This window comes from Lynx canadensis, chromosome D4 (assembly GCF_007474595.2).
Source record: "Lynx canadensis isolate LIC74 chromosome D4, mLynCan4.pri.v2, whole genome shotgun sequence".
In the NCBI taxonomy this organism is placed as follows: Eukaryota; Metazoa; Chordata; class Mammalia; order Carnivora; family Felidae; genus Lynx; species Lynx canadensis.
In genome coordinates, this window is record NC_044315.2 from 88,781,869 (window position 1) to 88,797,282 (window position 15,414).

Genomic DNA, 15,414 nt, shown 5'->3' on the forward strand with positions numbered 1-15,414 from the left:
CTCTTTTTTATCCTTGTAACCACATCGCCCTTCCTCCCCGAATTGATCGTCATTTTGAATATTCCGATCCAGTCAGTGTTCACATTTCCAGTTGAGTGTTCGTAGTCCCGCTGTTGTGGTCTGTTTGAGTTGAGATCCGGATACTGTCCACACAAGGTGGACGGTTGATGCCCCCTCAGTGCCCTCTGGTCTGCAGGCTCCCTCTCCGTATTTTCCTTTCGCTCTCTCGCTATTTGTGGAAGAAACCTCACGTGTCCTTGCAAGTCTCCCACGCTGTACCCCGTGCTGTGATTTAATGCGTTCCTCTGTCTTCGGCACCCCTACTAAATGGGCAGTGGGATCTGGACAGTTTGGTCACATTCGGGTTTGACTTTTTTCTTTTAGCAGGAGCACTGGGTGCACTGTGCCGTGCTTTGTCGTCAGTAGCTGCACAGTGCTTGATTTGCTCTCTTTTTTGTGATTTTAGCAGTTTCTAATCCCCAGTGCCGAGATCCACTGATTTATTAGGGGTTGCCAGACGGTAATTCTCGAATGCTGTCACTCCTCGTTCCCGGCTTAGCTCAGTACGTCTGTCAGACGAAACCCTCATCTGCTGTGGGGTTACTTCGGGGTACGGTTCACACAGAAAAGGCCGCATAGTTGTTTGTCTCTTTGCCTGGGCTTACCAGGGGTCGCGCAAACGAGCTAGTTTTTTAATACCCTCGAATGGTGACCGAGTACATTTTTGGGTTTTTTGGGGTTTTTTCCTTTTGTGATGATATATACGTGGATATATGTGTATGACGTGTTTAGATGTATCTGATGTGTTTTAATCCACGGTAGTTCTTCTCCTTATTGATAAGCAGAGTGTCTCCTGTTTGGCCAGATTGCTCCCTTTTGACAAGACCCCTTGTAGTCTTTGATGGCGTCTGTGCCGTCTAGAGCGATTAAGATATCCTAGGTTCGTTCCGGCCCTGAACCTGAATCATCCATTCTCCAAGGGGTCCTTGGATCTCTTCAGTGGGATCTGGGATTTCAAGGCTACAATCTGGGCTTTCAAAGATTTTGTAAGATTTTTATGAAATGTTTAGAGTTGGAAGGGGCCCTGGAGATAATCTCATATGCCCCGAAAGGAAACGTGGCCCGTCTGAGACACTTAGCCAGGTGATCTCAAAACTAGGAGTAGAAATGGCGTCCTGATCTCCAGCCGTAGGTTCCCTGCATCACAAATCCCAGTAAAGATGGTCACCTTAACCTCAAAGACCCTGGAGAGGCCGATCAGTACAGTCTCTTCTCCCCTGCGGTGCGTTTTAGTCTGGTTCTGTCCTGGGCTGTTGGTCGTTAAAGGCCTGGTAAAATGTTGGTGTCTGGCCTGCTTCTGAGGGTGTGGTGGCTGCTGCCTTTTTTTTTTTTTTTTTTTTTTTTTGATGTTTATTTTTGAGAGAGACAGAGCCCAAGTGGGGGAGGGGCAGAGAGAAGAGGGGAGACACAGAATCCGAAGCTGGCTCCAGGCTCTGAGCTGTCATCACAGAGCCCGACGCAGGGCTCGAACCCACGAACCGTGAGATCATGGCCTGAGCCGAAGTCGGATCCTTAACCGACTGAGCCACCCAGGCGCCCCCTGAGGGCATAGGTGCTTATAATGTCCACTACACGGGTAACCAATTTCAAATGCAAGATAGTTAAATTTGCCACATCTTGAACAACCTTCCTCTCTCTTTTTCCTTGCAGCATTTGGAGTACTGCTTTGGGAAATTGCTACCTACGGTATGTCACCTTACCCAGGAATTGACCTGTCCCAGGTATACGAGCTGCTAGAGAAAGACTATCGCATGGAACGCCCGGAAGGCTGCCCAGAGAAGGTCTACGAACTCATGCGAGCATGTGAGTCTACCCCAGCCGGTGGTAAAACTTCTGTGCGGGCTTTGTAAGAAATTCCCGTGCAGGAGTGTTTTCCTAAAGTCAAAAAGTATTTCCCTTCCTGTCTTTATTCACATTCTTCAGAAGCAACTAATATAACAGATGCATACTTACTCAGATTCCGTGTCTCTATACACGTTATGTATACATAGTATTTATGTGTGAGGCTCTTTCTGTTTTTCATGCAAAAATGGGATGGATGGATACCAAACTTAGATTTCTTATTTAAAAATGCAAATTCCTGGGCCCTGCCTCCAAACATTCTGTTGTAATAGGTAAATACTCCCGGTGACATTTACCTGGGTTGGTTTTATTTCATGTGTGTGTGTGTAAAACAACTCCCTCAACTTTTTTTGCACACAGCCATAAGGCTCACGTCAGTTTCATGTCCATATTTCAAAGATCCCATCCTCTCTCCATCCCCTTATTTTAGTATATGTGCTGCCGAAGCGAGCACTCCATCCCCTTATTTTTATACAGCTGTTTAGCTTGCCGTTAAATGATGTATTCATCCATCTCTTCCCCTGTTGATGGACATTTGCTTGTTTTACACCTGTGTTTGGCTTTTGCCATCGTGAGCAAAGCCAGGATGAACACCCTCCTACATAGACGTCCGTACATTGTGCCGGTAGTTGTGGAAGTTGACCTGTTGGTCCAAAGAGCTATTTGCGTTTTAAATTCTGAAAGATTTTACCGAATTGTTTTCCAGGAAAGGTGTACCAATTTATATTCCCACCAGAAGTGTAGGAGAGTTAATTCTGCATCCTTACCAACACGAGCCTCCGTCAGTCCATAATCCTCATGTTAACCTTGTTTTAATTAGCCTTTCTGTATGGGTGAGGACTTTAGACTTTGATAACCCAGAAGTGAGGGTCAAATGGAAGCCACGTGACTCCGTGATTCTCTGCACTTGATTGAGTGGGGCCGGGGAAAAGATTTATAAATGCACTTCTTGCTGTCACAACTCTCTGGGGCTCTACAGTCCATATTCCTGCCAGTATCTAAGGTCTTTTCACATTCTTAATGTCTGTGGCAGGACACGGTGGCATTTGTCACTTGTCCCAGCACAAGATGGTTAGCAAGATTTGGGGTGTTTCTTTCATCACCAGATCTTCCTTGAGAATTACTAGCCCCACACTTGTTAGCAGGGCCTCATGCGTGGTCTGCCTGGGTCTCGTCCGTCCAGGTTGGCAGTGGAATCCCTCCGACCGGCCCTCCTTTGCTGAAATCCACCAAGCCTTTGAGACCATGTTCCAAGAGTCCAGCATATCAGATGGTAAAGTGCCCATTCCTGGGGGTGCCTGCAGTGGGGCGAGAGGTTGGGATGGAAGGGACGGCCGGGCGGGGCTCCAGCCCGGTGGAGCTCTTCCCTTCCGGCTAGAAGAGCCCCAGGCCAGCAAGTTATCTGAGACCAGAAGGCCGGGCAGAGGCGTGGAGCGTGGAGATCTCGGTCTTGTGGCCACGCACCTTTCTGGAAAGTGCCGAGTGCGGTTTTCTCCGCATCTGCGTCTCTTTTTCTGTAACTGCGCGTGGGTGACCACTCGTGCCTGAGAAACAGAAAGAACGCCAGACCGACGCCATTACTAACGGCCGCTGATTTTTGTTTTTGTTCTCGGTGGTTCTTAGAAGTGGAAAAGGAACTGGGGAAAAAAGGTGTGCGAGGGGTTGCGAGTACTTTGCTGCAGGCCCCAGAGCTGCCCACCAAGACGAGAACGTCCAGGAGAGCCGCGGAGCACAAAGACCCCACTGAGGTGCCCGAGACGCCCCACTCCAAGGGCCCAGGAGAGACTGGTACGTCCCCCCACCCCCACCAGGCCCGGAGGGGTCCGCGCCGTCAGGGCCAGTGTAGGCGGATGGGAAGCAGTGAGTGCGCTTGCACGGCGGGCGGGCTGACTCTAATTCCTTGTCAGTGGTCCAGCTCGAAAAGAAGAAGGTTCCCCACAGCGGCCCACCCTCCTCCTGGGAATCATCAGGAACCATTGGCTTCGGTAGTTAGCTCAGTCAGGTAGGCACAGGTGCTGATGAAACCGATGGGGAAGACAAACCCGCCTTCTCGTGGACTATTCATGGCATTTGTGGTTGCTCTTGCAGGGCAGATACAGCAATAATAAACATCGAACCAGGTAGAGAGCAGCTTGTGTCAAAAGCACTGGTACGAAAAGTTCCCCGGGACGGACGGAGCCAAGAGACGCCCGTGGCACAGAGTCGGCGTCCGCGCCTGGTCTCTGACACAAAAACCTGTCGGCCACCATGCCCTAGACGAGCCAGCGAGGTGGGGGTGGTGCGGGGGGTCTCAGGATGCTCGCAGGAATGCTGCTCGCAGATGGGGACCTGGTGGCCCCCGTGCGCCGTGCTCTCCTTTGAGTTAGGACATGCTTGTGGAGCGCTTGCCCCCCCTGTCCCACCACAAGCCCCAGAAATCTGGGTTCGTAGAGGCTCCTAGGGGATGCTCTGATGGACCACAGACTGAGCGAGTGGGAAGGGGCACGGCAAAGCCCGAATTATGGGATGTTTAGCCATAGCAGGATCTGTAGTCCCAGGATTCCCCTTTTTTTTTTTATATTGTGTGCCCATGTCAGTTAAAAAAACAAACAAAAAAAGATGGGAAGCCTGGGTGTAGATGCGTACGACTGTGCAAATATGTGTAACTTAAAATATACCAAAAACGTACACTTAGAAGGTTTATATAAGAAAAGAAATCCAAATTACGATGTTTTCCCTCCATACCCCCTGGGTCGCCCTGCTCACCCACCCTGGAGGCCGTGGCGTAGAGACCGTCCAGAACCTTGGACCTTTGTCCTTCTGTCGGGTGTCATGATTTCGGCAATTCAGTGGTGGGAATGGGGAGAGGCCACCGTGGAAACTTCAGGCTTATTAGAAGCCCGGTCATACACAGCCCTGTTCATTTACGGCCGTCGGGATTCGCGTGTCGTCTCCTGGTGAGCCGAGAGTGTCGGCTTTTGGGTCCTGCGATGGGGCTGCACACGGGTCGTTAGAATCTCACTTTCTCTGCCTCCTCCTGCTGGATTGAGGTTTGGGGAGGTCCTCAGCTTTCCCCGAGCCAGGTGTCCTGCGTGCCACCCGGTGTCCTGAGGGGCGCCCCCTTGTACCTCTGCTGTGGTTAAGGACGCCCCCTGTGCTGCTCGGGTGCTAACAGAAAACCGCTCTCCTCACAGCCGCCCCCTGAGGGCGACTTCTGTCATTCACTGGCCCCGAGCTTGGCAACACCAGAAAGATTTCTTAGGAGCTATTATTCGTGTGTAAAGAATGCCCATTTAAACATCTGTAAAGGTCAGTCCTTGTTTGCCAAGCATAATAGCCCATTGTCGCTGTGGTGAGCGTCCCCTTCCCTTCAGGCCCCACCTCCGAGGAACCATGATTGGCAGGTCCGTGGGGCGCGGGGCCTGACCCTTTTCTCGGCCTCGTCGTGGGTTTCACGCACCAGACAGTGGCACGGAGGGGGCTCTGTGCTGTAAAGGAAGCCCCAGTGCAGGGGTGAGGACGAGTGCCGTGGCTTTCTGTGCTGCCGTCCTCAAGGAGAGAGACCCGTGCTCTTCCTAATAACACCAGTAGCGACAGGGGCAACAGTGAGCCACCACGTGCCAGAAGCTGGGACAGATCCTCCTTATATTGCACTGTATTCACACAGCCACGCTGCGAGTGGGTCTTTCTTCTTGCTTTTAGTGTTCACTTATTTATTTTGAGAGAGCGTGAGCAGGGGGAACAGGCAGAGAGAGAGAGAGAGAGAATCCCGAGCAGGCTTTGTGCCGTCCGCACAGAGCCCGACACGGGGCTCGATCTCACAAACCACGAGACCGTGACCTGAGCCCAGGTCAAGAGTCGGACGCTTACCCGACTGAGCCACCCAGGCGCCCCGTCTACGGGTGGGTTTTGCTTCTCCATTTCGTAGATGAGAACGCTGAGGATGTGTGGAGAGGTGTCCCTTGCCTGGGCCTCGCGGCTGGGGGGCGGGGGGCAGGGGGGAGGGTGGCGGAGCTGGTGCTCACGCGCAGGCCTGTCCGGGCCCAGACCCGTGGCTGGTCCTCTGGGGAGCCGGTGGCCAGCCCCAGGTTCCCCTTCACAAAGGAGCCTCTAGTCTGAAGCTGTTAAACTCTTCCCACTATGTTTCAGATCCTCTGGACCACGAGCCCCCTGTGTCTCCACTGCTCCCTCGAAAAGAACGAGGTCCCCAGGATGGCGGCCTGAATGAGGATGAGCGCTTTCTTCCCAAAGACAAAAAGACCAACTTGTTCAGTGCCTTGATCAAGAAGAAGAAGAAAACGGCCCCGACGCCCCCGAAACGCAGCAGCTCCTTCCGGGAGATGGACGGCCAGCCCGAGCGCAAGGGGGCCGGCGAGGAAGAGGGCCGAGAAACCAGCAACGGGGCACCGGCTCTCACACCCTCAGACGCAGCCGAGCCAGGCAAGTCCCCAAAGCCCAGCAGCGGGGCTGGCGTCCCCAACGGAGCCTTCCGGGAGTCCGGGGGTGCAGGCTTCCGGTCTCCCCACCTGTGGAAAAAGTCCAGTACGCTCACCAGCAGCCGCCTAGCAGCCAGCGAGGAGGAGAGTGGCGGCAGCTCCAGCAAGCGCTTCCTGCGGTCCTGCTCGGCCTCCTGCGTGCCCCACGGAGCCAGGGACACCGAGTGGAGGTCCGTCACACTGCCTCGGGACCTGCAGTCCACGGGCAGGCAGTTCGACTCGTCCACGTTTGGAGGGCACAAAAGCGAGAAGCCGGCTCTGCCTCGGAAGCGGGCGAGTGAGAACAGGTCAGACCAGGCGACCAGAGGCACGGTGACTCCCCCACCCAGGCTGGTGAAAAAGACCGAGGAAGCAGCCGATGAGGTCTTTCGAGACGCAGGGGAGTCCAGCCCGGGCTCCAGCCCCCCAAGTCTGACTCCAAAACTCCTCCGCAGGCAGGTCACGGGGGCTCCTTCCTCTGGCCTTCCCCACAAGGACGAGACCACCAAGTCCGGTGCCTTGGGGACACCTGTCGCAGCTGAGCCGGTGCCCCCCGCCAGCAGAGCAGGGCCAGGTGCGTCCGGAGGGACCGGCAAGGCCCCCGCCGAGGAGCCCAGAGCGAGGAGGCACAAGCCTTCCTCCGAGTCCCCAGGGAGAGACAAGGGGAAACTGTCCAAGCTCAAACCTGCCCCACCGCCCCCGCCGCCGGCCTCCGTGGGGAAAGCCGGGAAGCCCGCTCAGAACCCGACCCAGGAAGTGGCCGGGGAGGCCAGCACTGGCGGGAAAACGAAAGCCGCGGCTGTGGTCGTGGATGCTGTGAACAGTGACGCCATCAAGCCCAGTCCGCTGGGAGAGGGCGTCAAAAAGCCCGTGCTCCCATCCGTGCCAAAGCCGCAGTCGTCCAGCAAGCCAGCGGGGGCCCCGGCCGGGGCGGCGCCCGCCCCCTCCACGTTGCCATCAGCAGCCTCCGCCCTGGCCGGGGACCAGCCCGCGTCTACTGCCTTCATCCCTCTCATATCGACCCGCGTGTCTCTTCGGAAAACCCGCCAGCCTCCGGAGCGGATCGCCAGCGGCACCATCACCAAGAGCGTGGTCCTGGACGGCACCGAGGCCCTGTGCCTGGCCATCTCCAAGAACTCCGAGCAGATGGCCAGCCATAGTGCCGTGCTGGAAGCCGGCAAAAACCTGTACACGTTCTGCGTGAGCTATGTGGATTCCATCCAGCAGATGAGGAACAAATTCGCCTTCCGCGAGGCCATCAACAAACTGGAGAATAATCTCCGGGAGCTTCAGATCTGCCCGGCAACAGCAGGGAGTGGCCCGGCGGCCACTCAGGACTTCAGCAAACTCCTCAGCTCCGTGAAGGAGATCAGTGACATCGTACAGAGGTAGCAGAAGCCGGGCATGAGGCCGGCCGGAGCCGCCTGCAGTGTGTGAAGGCTTCCCCATGCCTGCGACAGTGGCCGACACCAGACCAGTGAGTTGGGACCTTGGCCCGGGAGCGCTGCGCCACACGGAGCCAAGGGCCACTGTGGAACACAGCCCGACTACCTGTGTTTTGTGCCAACTGTCCCGCACTTCCCCCTCCCCCAGCCCGGGCTCCCTGAGTCGCCTCTGTCCCGAGTTCTATCTGTGGAGTTCCTGCTCTGTGGACTCCGGTCGGCCCGCCGGCCTCCTCCCCACGTAGTGCTCCAGAACTGAGCTCTTCCGGCCAGGGGTGAAAGCAGATGAGCGTATCTCCTTTCCGCTGGTCTTTCTGGAGGCCCTCCTCTGGGGATGCCTTCTCCTCCGCTTCCCGCAGGAAACGAGCGCCCTGAACAGGAGCCTTGTCACCGAGGCCCGAGGAACTGTCCTCCCCACCTACCCCATGGGGGGAGCCGGCGCAGAAGACCCGTCTCCAGAACTACATCCTGGGAAGCGCTTGCCAGCTGGTCACTCTGCCCTCCGTTGCTGCCGGGGGCTGGTGCCCTCACATTGCCTCGTGTGAAGGACAGCTCTTGATTTGGGGGGTGAAACGGGGTGCTAAAACCAGCCGGCCCTTGGGTCCTTGCTGTCTTGTGGCACTGCTCGGCCTGGATGGAAAGCTGGAGTCTGAAGGGTAGGAGGGTCGCAGTCTGGCGTGCAGGGTCAGGGGAGGCAGGCAGGGTGGCTGGCTGGGGGAACAGCTGGTACCCAGATGGCCCGGGGCTGGGCCCAGCCTACCTTCTTTTCAGGCTTCCAGGTGCCCAGAAAAGGCACTTGGTCTTGATTTCTGACCGATCTCCTTCTCCTCCCTTGTACTCCTCTGAGACCAAGCAGATTCATGCAGAGCTCTTTCCTGTGTGACAAGCCAACCTTTAGTTTTCCGGAGCATTTCATGGCTCTGAGCTCAGCCCAGTCGCCTCAGGCACAGGAGGACCAGCCGCCGGCGCACGGGAGGAGAAGGACTGTGGCACCAAAGCCCCAACCGTTGCTGGCTGTGCGCTAAGAGGCCAATGTCCTGTTGAATCGCCACGAGCAACAACACGCAGCCCACTGTTTCTGCTGGGGTTTTCAGGGATGGAGAAAACCACAAACATATGAAGCCCAGAAAGTGTCTCCAAGAGCAGGCCTCGGTCTCCTCTCCCCAGGCTGCCCAGGACCAGGCTCTCCAGCCAGGGGCCCAGGCCGCCTTGACCTTGACCTAGAGCAGCTGCTGAAGGAGGGGGTCAGGCACCTGCCTGGGCCTCCTGCCGGGCCCAGGCGCCACCACCTTCCACCCCCATACCCCCGTGACCTCACACCGGCCTCATCACCCGAACTTATTCTTTATTTCTCTGGTAGAGATGGTTCCCTCTGCATCGATTTGTGCTGTCCTCACAGCTCATCACCTCTTTGCCCCCTCCCCCCCCCCCCAGACTTCTGTGTCACACAGACTGAGGGAGGTGCTAGAACACCACCAGCGGCCTTGCAGACAAAGCAAAACCGACCCCACCCAGGTCCCCTCGACCGCCTCTTTCTATAAGGTACTGATTTTTTTTTTGTTCACATGACGTGCCACTATATTTTGCATTTATATCTTGGTATTACACTCTTTTATAGACTTGGTCTTTTATAAATGACATGTAAATAGTTTTCCACTATTTTCCCTTCTCAAATGCCTATGGTGTCTTTTTTTTTTTTTTTTTTGGTCCCGTACATTTTGTTTCTGTATATGACTCTGTTTTTTGAATCCACATCTCTCCGTAGTATTTTTTAAATAAATGTTTACAACGTTAGAACTCGGGCAGATGGGTCTGGTCTGTCATTTTCCCTGTCCCTCTGGGCTGTGGTTTGCAGACGGGAGGGAGGGGGTCCTCGTTGCCCCTAAGGGGCTGGAGGCTCCGGGGTGGGTTTTACAGGAGTGCAGTGGGAATCCTGCATCCGGGCATCTTCCTCGGCCTGCCAAATGCGGTTTCCCTCCCTGCCCTGGCCTCCGGCCCTTCTTGCGCCCTTGACACGGATCTGCCAGCAGCACTGGGCGTGGGCCCTGCCTCCGAATCGGGAGGAAGAGGAGCCCAAGGGCTGTTCCAGCTGTCAGGCCGTCACAGCGTCATTGAATCGGGAGGAAGTACGTCCTGGGCTCCACTGGCCTGGAAGCGATAGTCCCTCCACAGGTGCGCCTTTTTCCTCTGCCTGTGACCCCGCCTCGGCTCCCCGCCGGCCCCCTAAGCGCCCCTCGCGCGCTGTGGCCCACCCGCCCCGTGTCTCCTTTCTCTGTGCGCACGAGGAGGGGCAGGGGGCCTGGAAATGCCACCTGCAGCGCCGTGGCCTCTCCCAGCCCCCCACCGAGGGGACCGAGGGGGCGCGTGCGGCCACTTCCTCATCTTGGCCTGCATTTAACGCCAGCTGACAGCTTGGAAAGTGGCAGTCGGGGAAGTGAGTGGTGCTGTCTGATAATGATACTTATTAAGCCAGCAGCCTTGTCAGGGGACACGGGTCCTGCTCACCAGAGCGTGTGCAGGACCACGGTTGAGTGGACTCTCCGCGGCCGCCGTGCTGCCTGTCTCGGGCCGGAGGTGAGGCCGCCGGCCTGCGGCGAGGGCTGGTGCGACCGCGGGGTGTGCCCGCACCCGGGGGCTGCAGGAGCCCCTCCCTCGTTTCACGGAGGCCCAGACCACGCCCTGTCCAGGCCCCAGCTCTCCCAAGTCAGGGGGCCTTCCTCGAGGGACAGCTCTGGCGTCAGAAAGAAGACGCACAGTGACTTGGAGTGACGGCCGCAACCGACGGCTGCTTCCTCCGTGCCAGACGTGGGCCCGGCCCAGAGTCTTCACGGAGCCCTCTTAGAGCACATTGTCCCGTTTTCTTGACGCCCAGCAGTGAGGCTGCAGCCGGGCACGGCCCTCGCCTGGTGTCCCGTGCCTGTCACCGCGGTGGCTGTGCCAGGGGGAAATACAGGTCTTCTCTCAAATAAGAACGTTCCGTGTGTCACCCGAGCTTCGGAAACTTACTTGGGTCTAGCCGTTCCAGGACCGTGGTTCCTGCCCTTGGTCAGGTCACAGAGCCCCTTGAGGACTTCGCGCACCTGGATCGAGCCCCCGAAAACCCACGTACGTGCACACACGGTTTTCGGGTAATTTCGAGGCCTGCCCTCCAGGTCCGGAACCAAGGAGCGCCCGAGGGTCAAGCCTGCCCGAAGGGCCAGCAGCTGCCGTTGATGCTGTTTTCACAAAATCCAAGCCCAAACGTCAGAGTGAGGATCGCAGGGAAAAACCCTCAGACTGAAAACCGTCCAGATGCCGTCAGCACAGAGGAGCAGAACGTTGCGATGTGTTCACATAGTGGGATGTTACGGAGCAGCGGAGACGAACACAGTTGGCCGCAACCCCGCGTGGACACGAGTCATGCGAACGTAACGTTGAACAGAAGCAGCCAGACACGCAGTAGCGATGCCAGAAACTTCCGTTTATTTACGGCAACACGGCTAGCCTGTGGTGTCGTGTTAGAAGTCAGGACGGAGGGCCGCACCTGGTTGGGGTGCAGGGGAGCTCTTGGGGGGCAGGTGACACCGTGCTTCTCAGTCTGGGTCGTGCCGGCCAGTGGGTCTGTCACTTGGTGAAAATGGAACTGTGCGCAGAGTGGGAGCCCGTTCTCCATGTGTGTCATATTCCAGTGGGAGTTTTCTTAAAATCACAGCCCACACGTGGGCGTTCTCAGCCACTACAGATGCACCGCGCGTTACCACGTGACAGCCTCTCCCTTTTTTTTTTTTTTTTCTAACGAGGGAGGTTCTGTTGCTGTTTGGCATTTGATGTGTGAGGAAGTTGAGACTCAGAGATGTGGAGCAGCTTGCCCCGGGTCACACAGCATGTGCTGCCATACTGTGCTGGACTAACTCGTCGATGGTGGTAGGTGGCCCCAGCGCGGCCAGCAGAAGAGGTCTGGGCTCCAGTCGGGCTCCTCCCTCTGTCGTGGAAGAAAAGAAGTCCAGGATTGCAGCCAACCCAGCTTCTCAGGTGTCGGGATGTTTTACGGGAGGCATTCCCAAATGGAGTGTCCTGGGGAATCAATTTGTAAATGTTGCCTTGGCACGGAAGGCGTCAGGTGGGACAAGACTGACCAGCCACGGTGTCCCTGTCATGCCTACCCACCTCCCTGATGGCGACCCAACATCATGGGCAGGGCCCCAGCTCCCTGCTCGGAGGGTAAACGCACCTTTCCTGACTTGGGGTCTTCAAGGGACTCTGTCCTGCAGCGTCTCTGGTCCTGGGGCAAAGTTAAGGACAAGGTGGCTCCTTATTTACTTCAGCAGCTGCTGGATGGCCCGCTGCCTGCCCCGTGAGCCTCCTTTTTTCTTAAAACGTTTTTATTAATGTTTGAAACATAGGGGAAAATACAAAAATACTCCCCATCCAGTGTTTAGCTAGACGCCCAAGATGAAGGCTCTTGTGTGTGCGTCTTGCACCAACACGCCCAAAGGATGCAGACAGGTGCCTGGGCTGGAGGAGACCATCCCATCACACCAGCTAGAGCAAACCCAGACAGGGAGCTTAATCTCTGCTTGCAAAGTCAATGTTTTCCAAAGAACCTCACCGTCACTAATCTGGAGAGTGATCGTCCCCGCCAAGGAGGGCGCGGGGGGTGGCGTGAAAGGCCCCCAAACCTCGACCAAGCCCCAGGGGGTAGAGCGAGGGGCGGGGAACTGAAGAGGTGATATCGCCAGATACAGCACGGGAGTGGACTGAACAGAGCAATGCCCTTAACGGTTTGATCGTTTAGATGTTCGGGGTTATTGCGCTCGAATGTACAAGCACCTGGAAAGAATACCTTTGTTGCTGATGGTTGTTGAAGGGTGAAAGTGATGACGGGATATCCACCCCTCTGAAGGCCCTCCCCTTCCCCCTCTTTATCTCCGATTTCTCTGAGGTTAATCTCATCCTACTAAATTAGAAACCAGCCAGAATGTTCCCAAACTGCGTGGGAAACACATGCGGGAGTAGCTCAGCCTCGGTGACCTCCAGGTTCCTGCAGTTAGTGACCATGGAGGTGGCTCCTTTCATTCTAAGAGTAGAAATTGGCCAAGTGAGGGTCACCAGGGCACCTGGCTGCAGGGTGGTCCTCTGCCCTTGGCCTTCGATCTGTCCTGTCTCACCTGGTCTTTTCACAAGCACGTTCTCTGGCTTCCCTGCATGTGTCAGTGAGTGAAGGGAGGAGGGATCCAGCTTACTGCCCGCCCCCGCCCCAACGAAGTGGAAATGAGCCAAGACTGGGGCGAGAGCCTGGGCTGGGATTTCACTTCCTTCACGTGGCCACCCTGCGATGTCTATTCTCAGCTCCGGAACTGTCCTTGTTGGACATGCTGGGACTCATTTTCTTGAGGTTTACCCTCTGTGGCTTGAGGGCTGAGTGTTTGCCTCTCTTTACCAACAGACGAAGACCCCGGGATGTGTTCCATCCCCACCAGTCTGTCACATTAGCAGGACGCATCCCGGATCATCCCTTCCCTGGACAGCGGTAGAAGCCAAAGGGAGTACGATGTGCCTCCCAGACTCCGTGTCGCTATCTGGCGCCTGTCCCGGCGGGGCACGCGGAGGGGAGAAGCCGCGAGGAGCTCCAGGGGAAGGCAGCTCACTTTAACCCAAGGTGATGTTTGGATTCCTGTGTTCCTGTCCCACCCTGCCACCCAATTTCCGCGCCCCAGTCAGCTTGGCTCTTTTGTGGCTCAGATCTGTCACCCCCTAATGAAGTGGCTTTCTGGCTGCCGAGGATTGAGAGCTGCTGCTGGGGAATCTAAGTCACTAATAGAATGGAAAACACTGTGAAATGCTCCGAGGTGCCAAGCTGGGCCCAACCCAGTGTGGTTCTAAAAGGCTAATAAAAATCCACCAATTAATTGTGACAGCTCAATGGAAAATTATTCAATTGTGAACAGGGCCAAGCTGCAGCTCGAGAGGAGGAGGGGAGATGTTGCCATAGTAACATCAATCCAGGCTCTCATCTAGGCGGTCGAAGCCAGCCTGGGAGGGAGCAGGATCACGCGGCCGTATCTGACAGGGGATGGGATTGCAGGACACGGCAGAGCAGCGTTTGAAAGAGCTGCTCTGCCTTGCCCCGGGCCTGCAGCCACTCCAGGCTGAGCTCTGGCTTCCCCTGGGGTAGAGAAGTTGTTCTCAGAATGCTCTTTGCTTTGAGAAAGCCTCGGAAGGAGCAGTCGAGTGCAGCAGGAAAATACACCTTGTGCCGCGTTTCCCTCCGCCTTTGACCACTGGTATTACCAGCTGCCAATTAAGGGGATGCTGGGACAGGTGCGGGTGCCGGCAACACGATTTCCATCTCCCCAGAGTTAAGGCACTTGCAGCTCAGGAAAAACCCAGATTCCTGGGGGCACAGAGGACCTGTAGGCAAGAATCGGGTGAGCCAGCTTCCCATTACGGTTTTGCAGTTACAAGTTTTATTTCAAAAGACACACACGGCACATTCATATCCTGAACACTCGAGGGGCAGCCTTGCCAGAGCAAAAAATGTATTCTTGCCCTGTTCATCTCCCACCAGACGGGTACACCGCCGAGCACAGGTATCAGAAGGGAATGGGCAGCCGCGTCCGAATGACATCTCGACACCACAAGCAGGGTTTTCTTGCCAGAGGGGCTCGTGTGTTAATGGGACGGAGAGCAAGATTGTTTCTGTTTCTGTTTTTTAACTTCCAGAACCGCACGCTACACCCGATGGAACACGCACGCTGTCACGGCCCACTATGGTTGGACGTCAGCTCCAGACGTCCCCGTGGAGACTGTCAAAACTTTGACTACCCCGCTGTCAGCATCAGCCCACCTGCCTTCGGCTTAGCCAGCTTTGCTTATTCATATTCATGGCCCAGCCGCGTCCACCGCGCAGCTGTCACCGCCCAGCCTCCGGGCCGCCGCTGGGCCAGGGGACCGCTGAGACCCGACCACCCGGGAAGGGGGCTGGAACAGACGGTGGTCTGTGAGCTACATCAGGGCGGTGCTTGCTGGGATGCGGCTTGCTTCCTTTTTTGGATCCCGCCCAGGTTTTGGCCTCAGCCACGCTGGAAATCAAAAGGAAGCACCCACCTAAGCCATCCTACTGCTAAGAACTCATTAGAATATTCCTCACGCCTTCTTAGTATTCTGGTCTTGCGGGCTCGAGGAGAAGACAGGGCAGGGGGTTGGAAGCAGCGGCGGGGAGGGTCCACCGAGAAGCCCCTTCACCGCCGGCCGAAGCGGAAGCTGAAGCCGCCTTTCTTCCTGCTGTAACCGCTGAGCTCCTCAGCCAGGGTCCCCAACGGGCCGCTAGCCTTGTCGCCATCCGCCAGGAGGAAGCCGGTCGCCTCGCCGCCGTCATCCTGCCTCCCAGACCGGACCCTGAAGCCAGCACGCTGCCTGCCGGACGTCTGCAGCTCCTTGGCCGTGACAGGCGGGCCCAGTGGGTGCGGAGCTCTCGGCCGCCGGGGGGAGCCCCGTGGGAGGGAGACTCGGTGTCCCCCGGGCAGGTGGGCCCAGCCCATTTCGCCTCTGACGCCACCCGCGGCGGCCTCTTCTGTGCCCAGCAGAGGAAAGCAGGCGCCCAGCGGCAGGAGGAGCAGGCAGTAAGGGCTTATCAT

At 56.6% G+C, this 15,414-nt stretch overlaps 2 protein-coding genes across 6 annotated transcripts in view; one reads left to right on the top strand and one right to left on the bottom strand.

The window, feature by feature from the left end:
- ABL1 (ABL proto-oncogene 1, non-receptor tyrosine kinase) overlaps nt 1-14,566 on the top strand; it is a 149,157-nt gene extending 134,591 nt beyond the window's left edge. For 2 of the 5 annotated variants that reach the window (XM_030293005.1, XM_030293007.1), the window contains exons 8-11: nt 1,711-1,863; nt 3,086-3,175; nt 3,526-3,690; nt 6,031-9,600. In XM_030293005.1, coding sequence (XP_030148865.1) covers nt 1,711-1,863; nt 3,086-3,175; nt 3,526-3,690; nt 6,031-7,748 — 2,126 coding nt within the window. In that variant the 3' untranslated portion in view covers nt 7,749-9,600. Of the gene's footprint in view, nt 1-1,710; nt 1,864-3,085; nt 3,176-3,525; nt 3,691-6,030; nt 9,601-13,223; nt 13,687-14,500 lie in introns of those variants that run through there. The other 3 variants (XR_004344325.1, XR_003964086.1, XR_003964087.1) reach the window with 3 other exon arrangements.
- A 438-nt stretch (nt 14,567-15,004) lies between these two features.
- On the bottom strand, nt 15,005-15,414 carry LOC115499241 (pyroglutamylated RFamide peptide). Its single transcript, XM_030293008.2, has one exon. It carries the CDS (start codon nt 15,412-15,414, stop codon nt 15,019-15,021), a length of 396 nt encoding a protein of 131 aa, XP_030148868.1. The 3' UTR covers nt 15,005-15,018.

Coding starts and splice junctions, on each gene's coding strand:
- LOC115499241 (XM_030293008.2), bottom strand. CDS start 15,414: ATGATAAGCCCTTACTGCCTGCTCCTCCTGCCGCTGGGCGCCTGCTTT.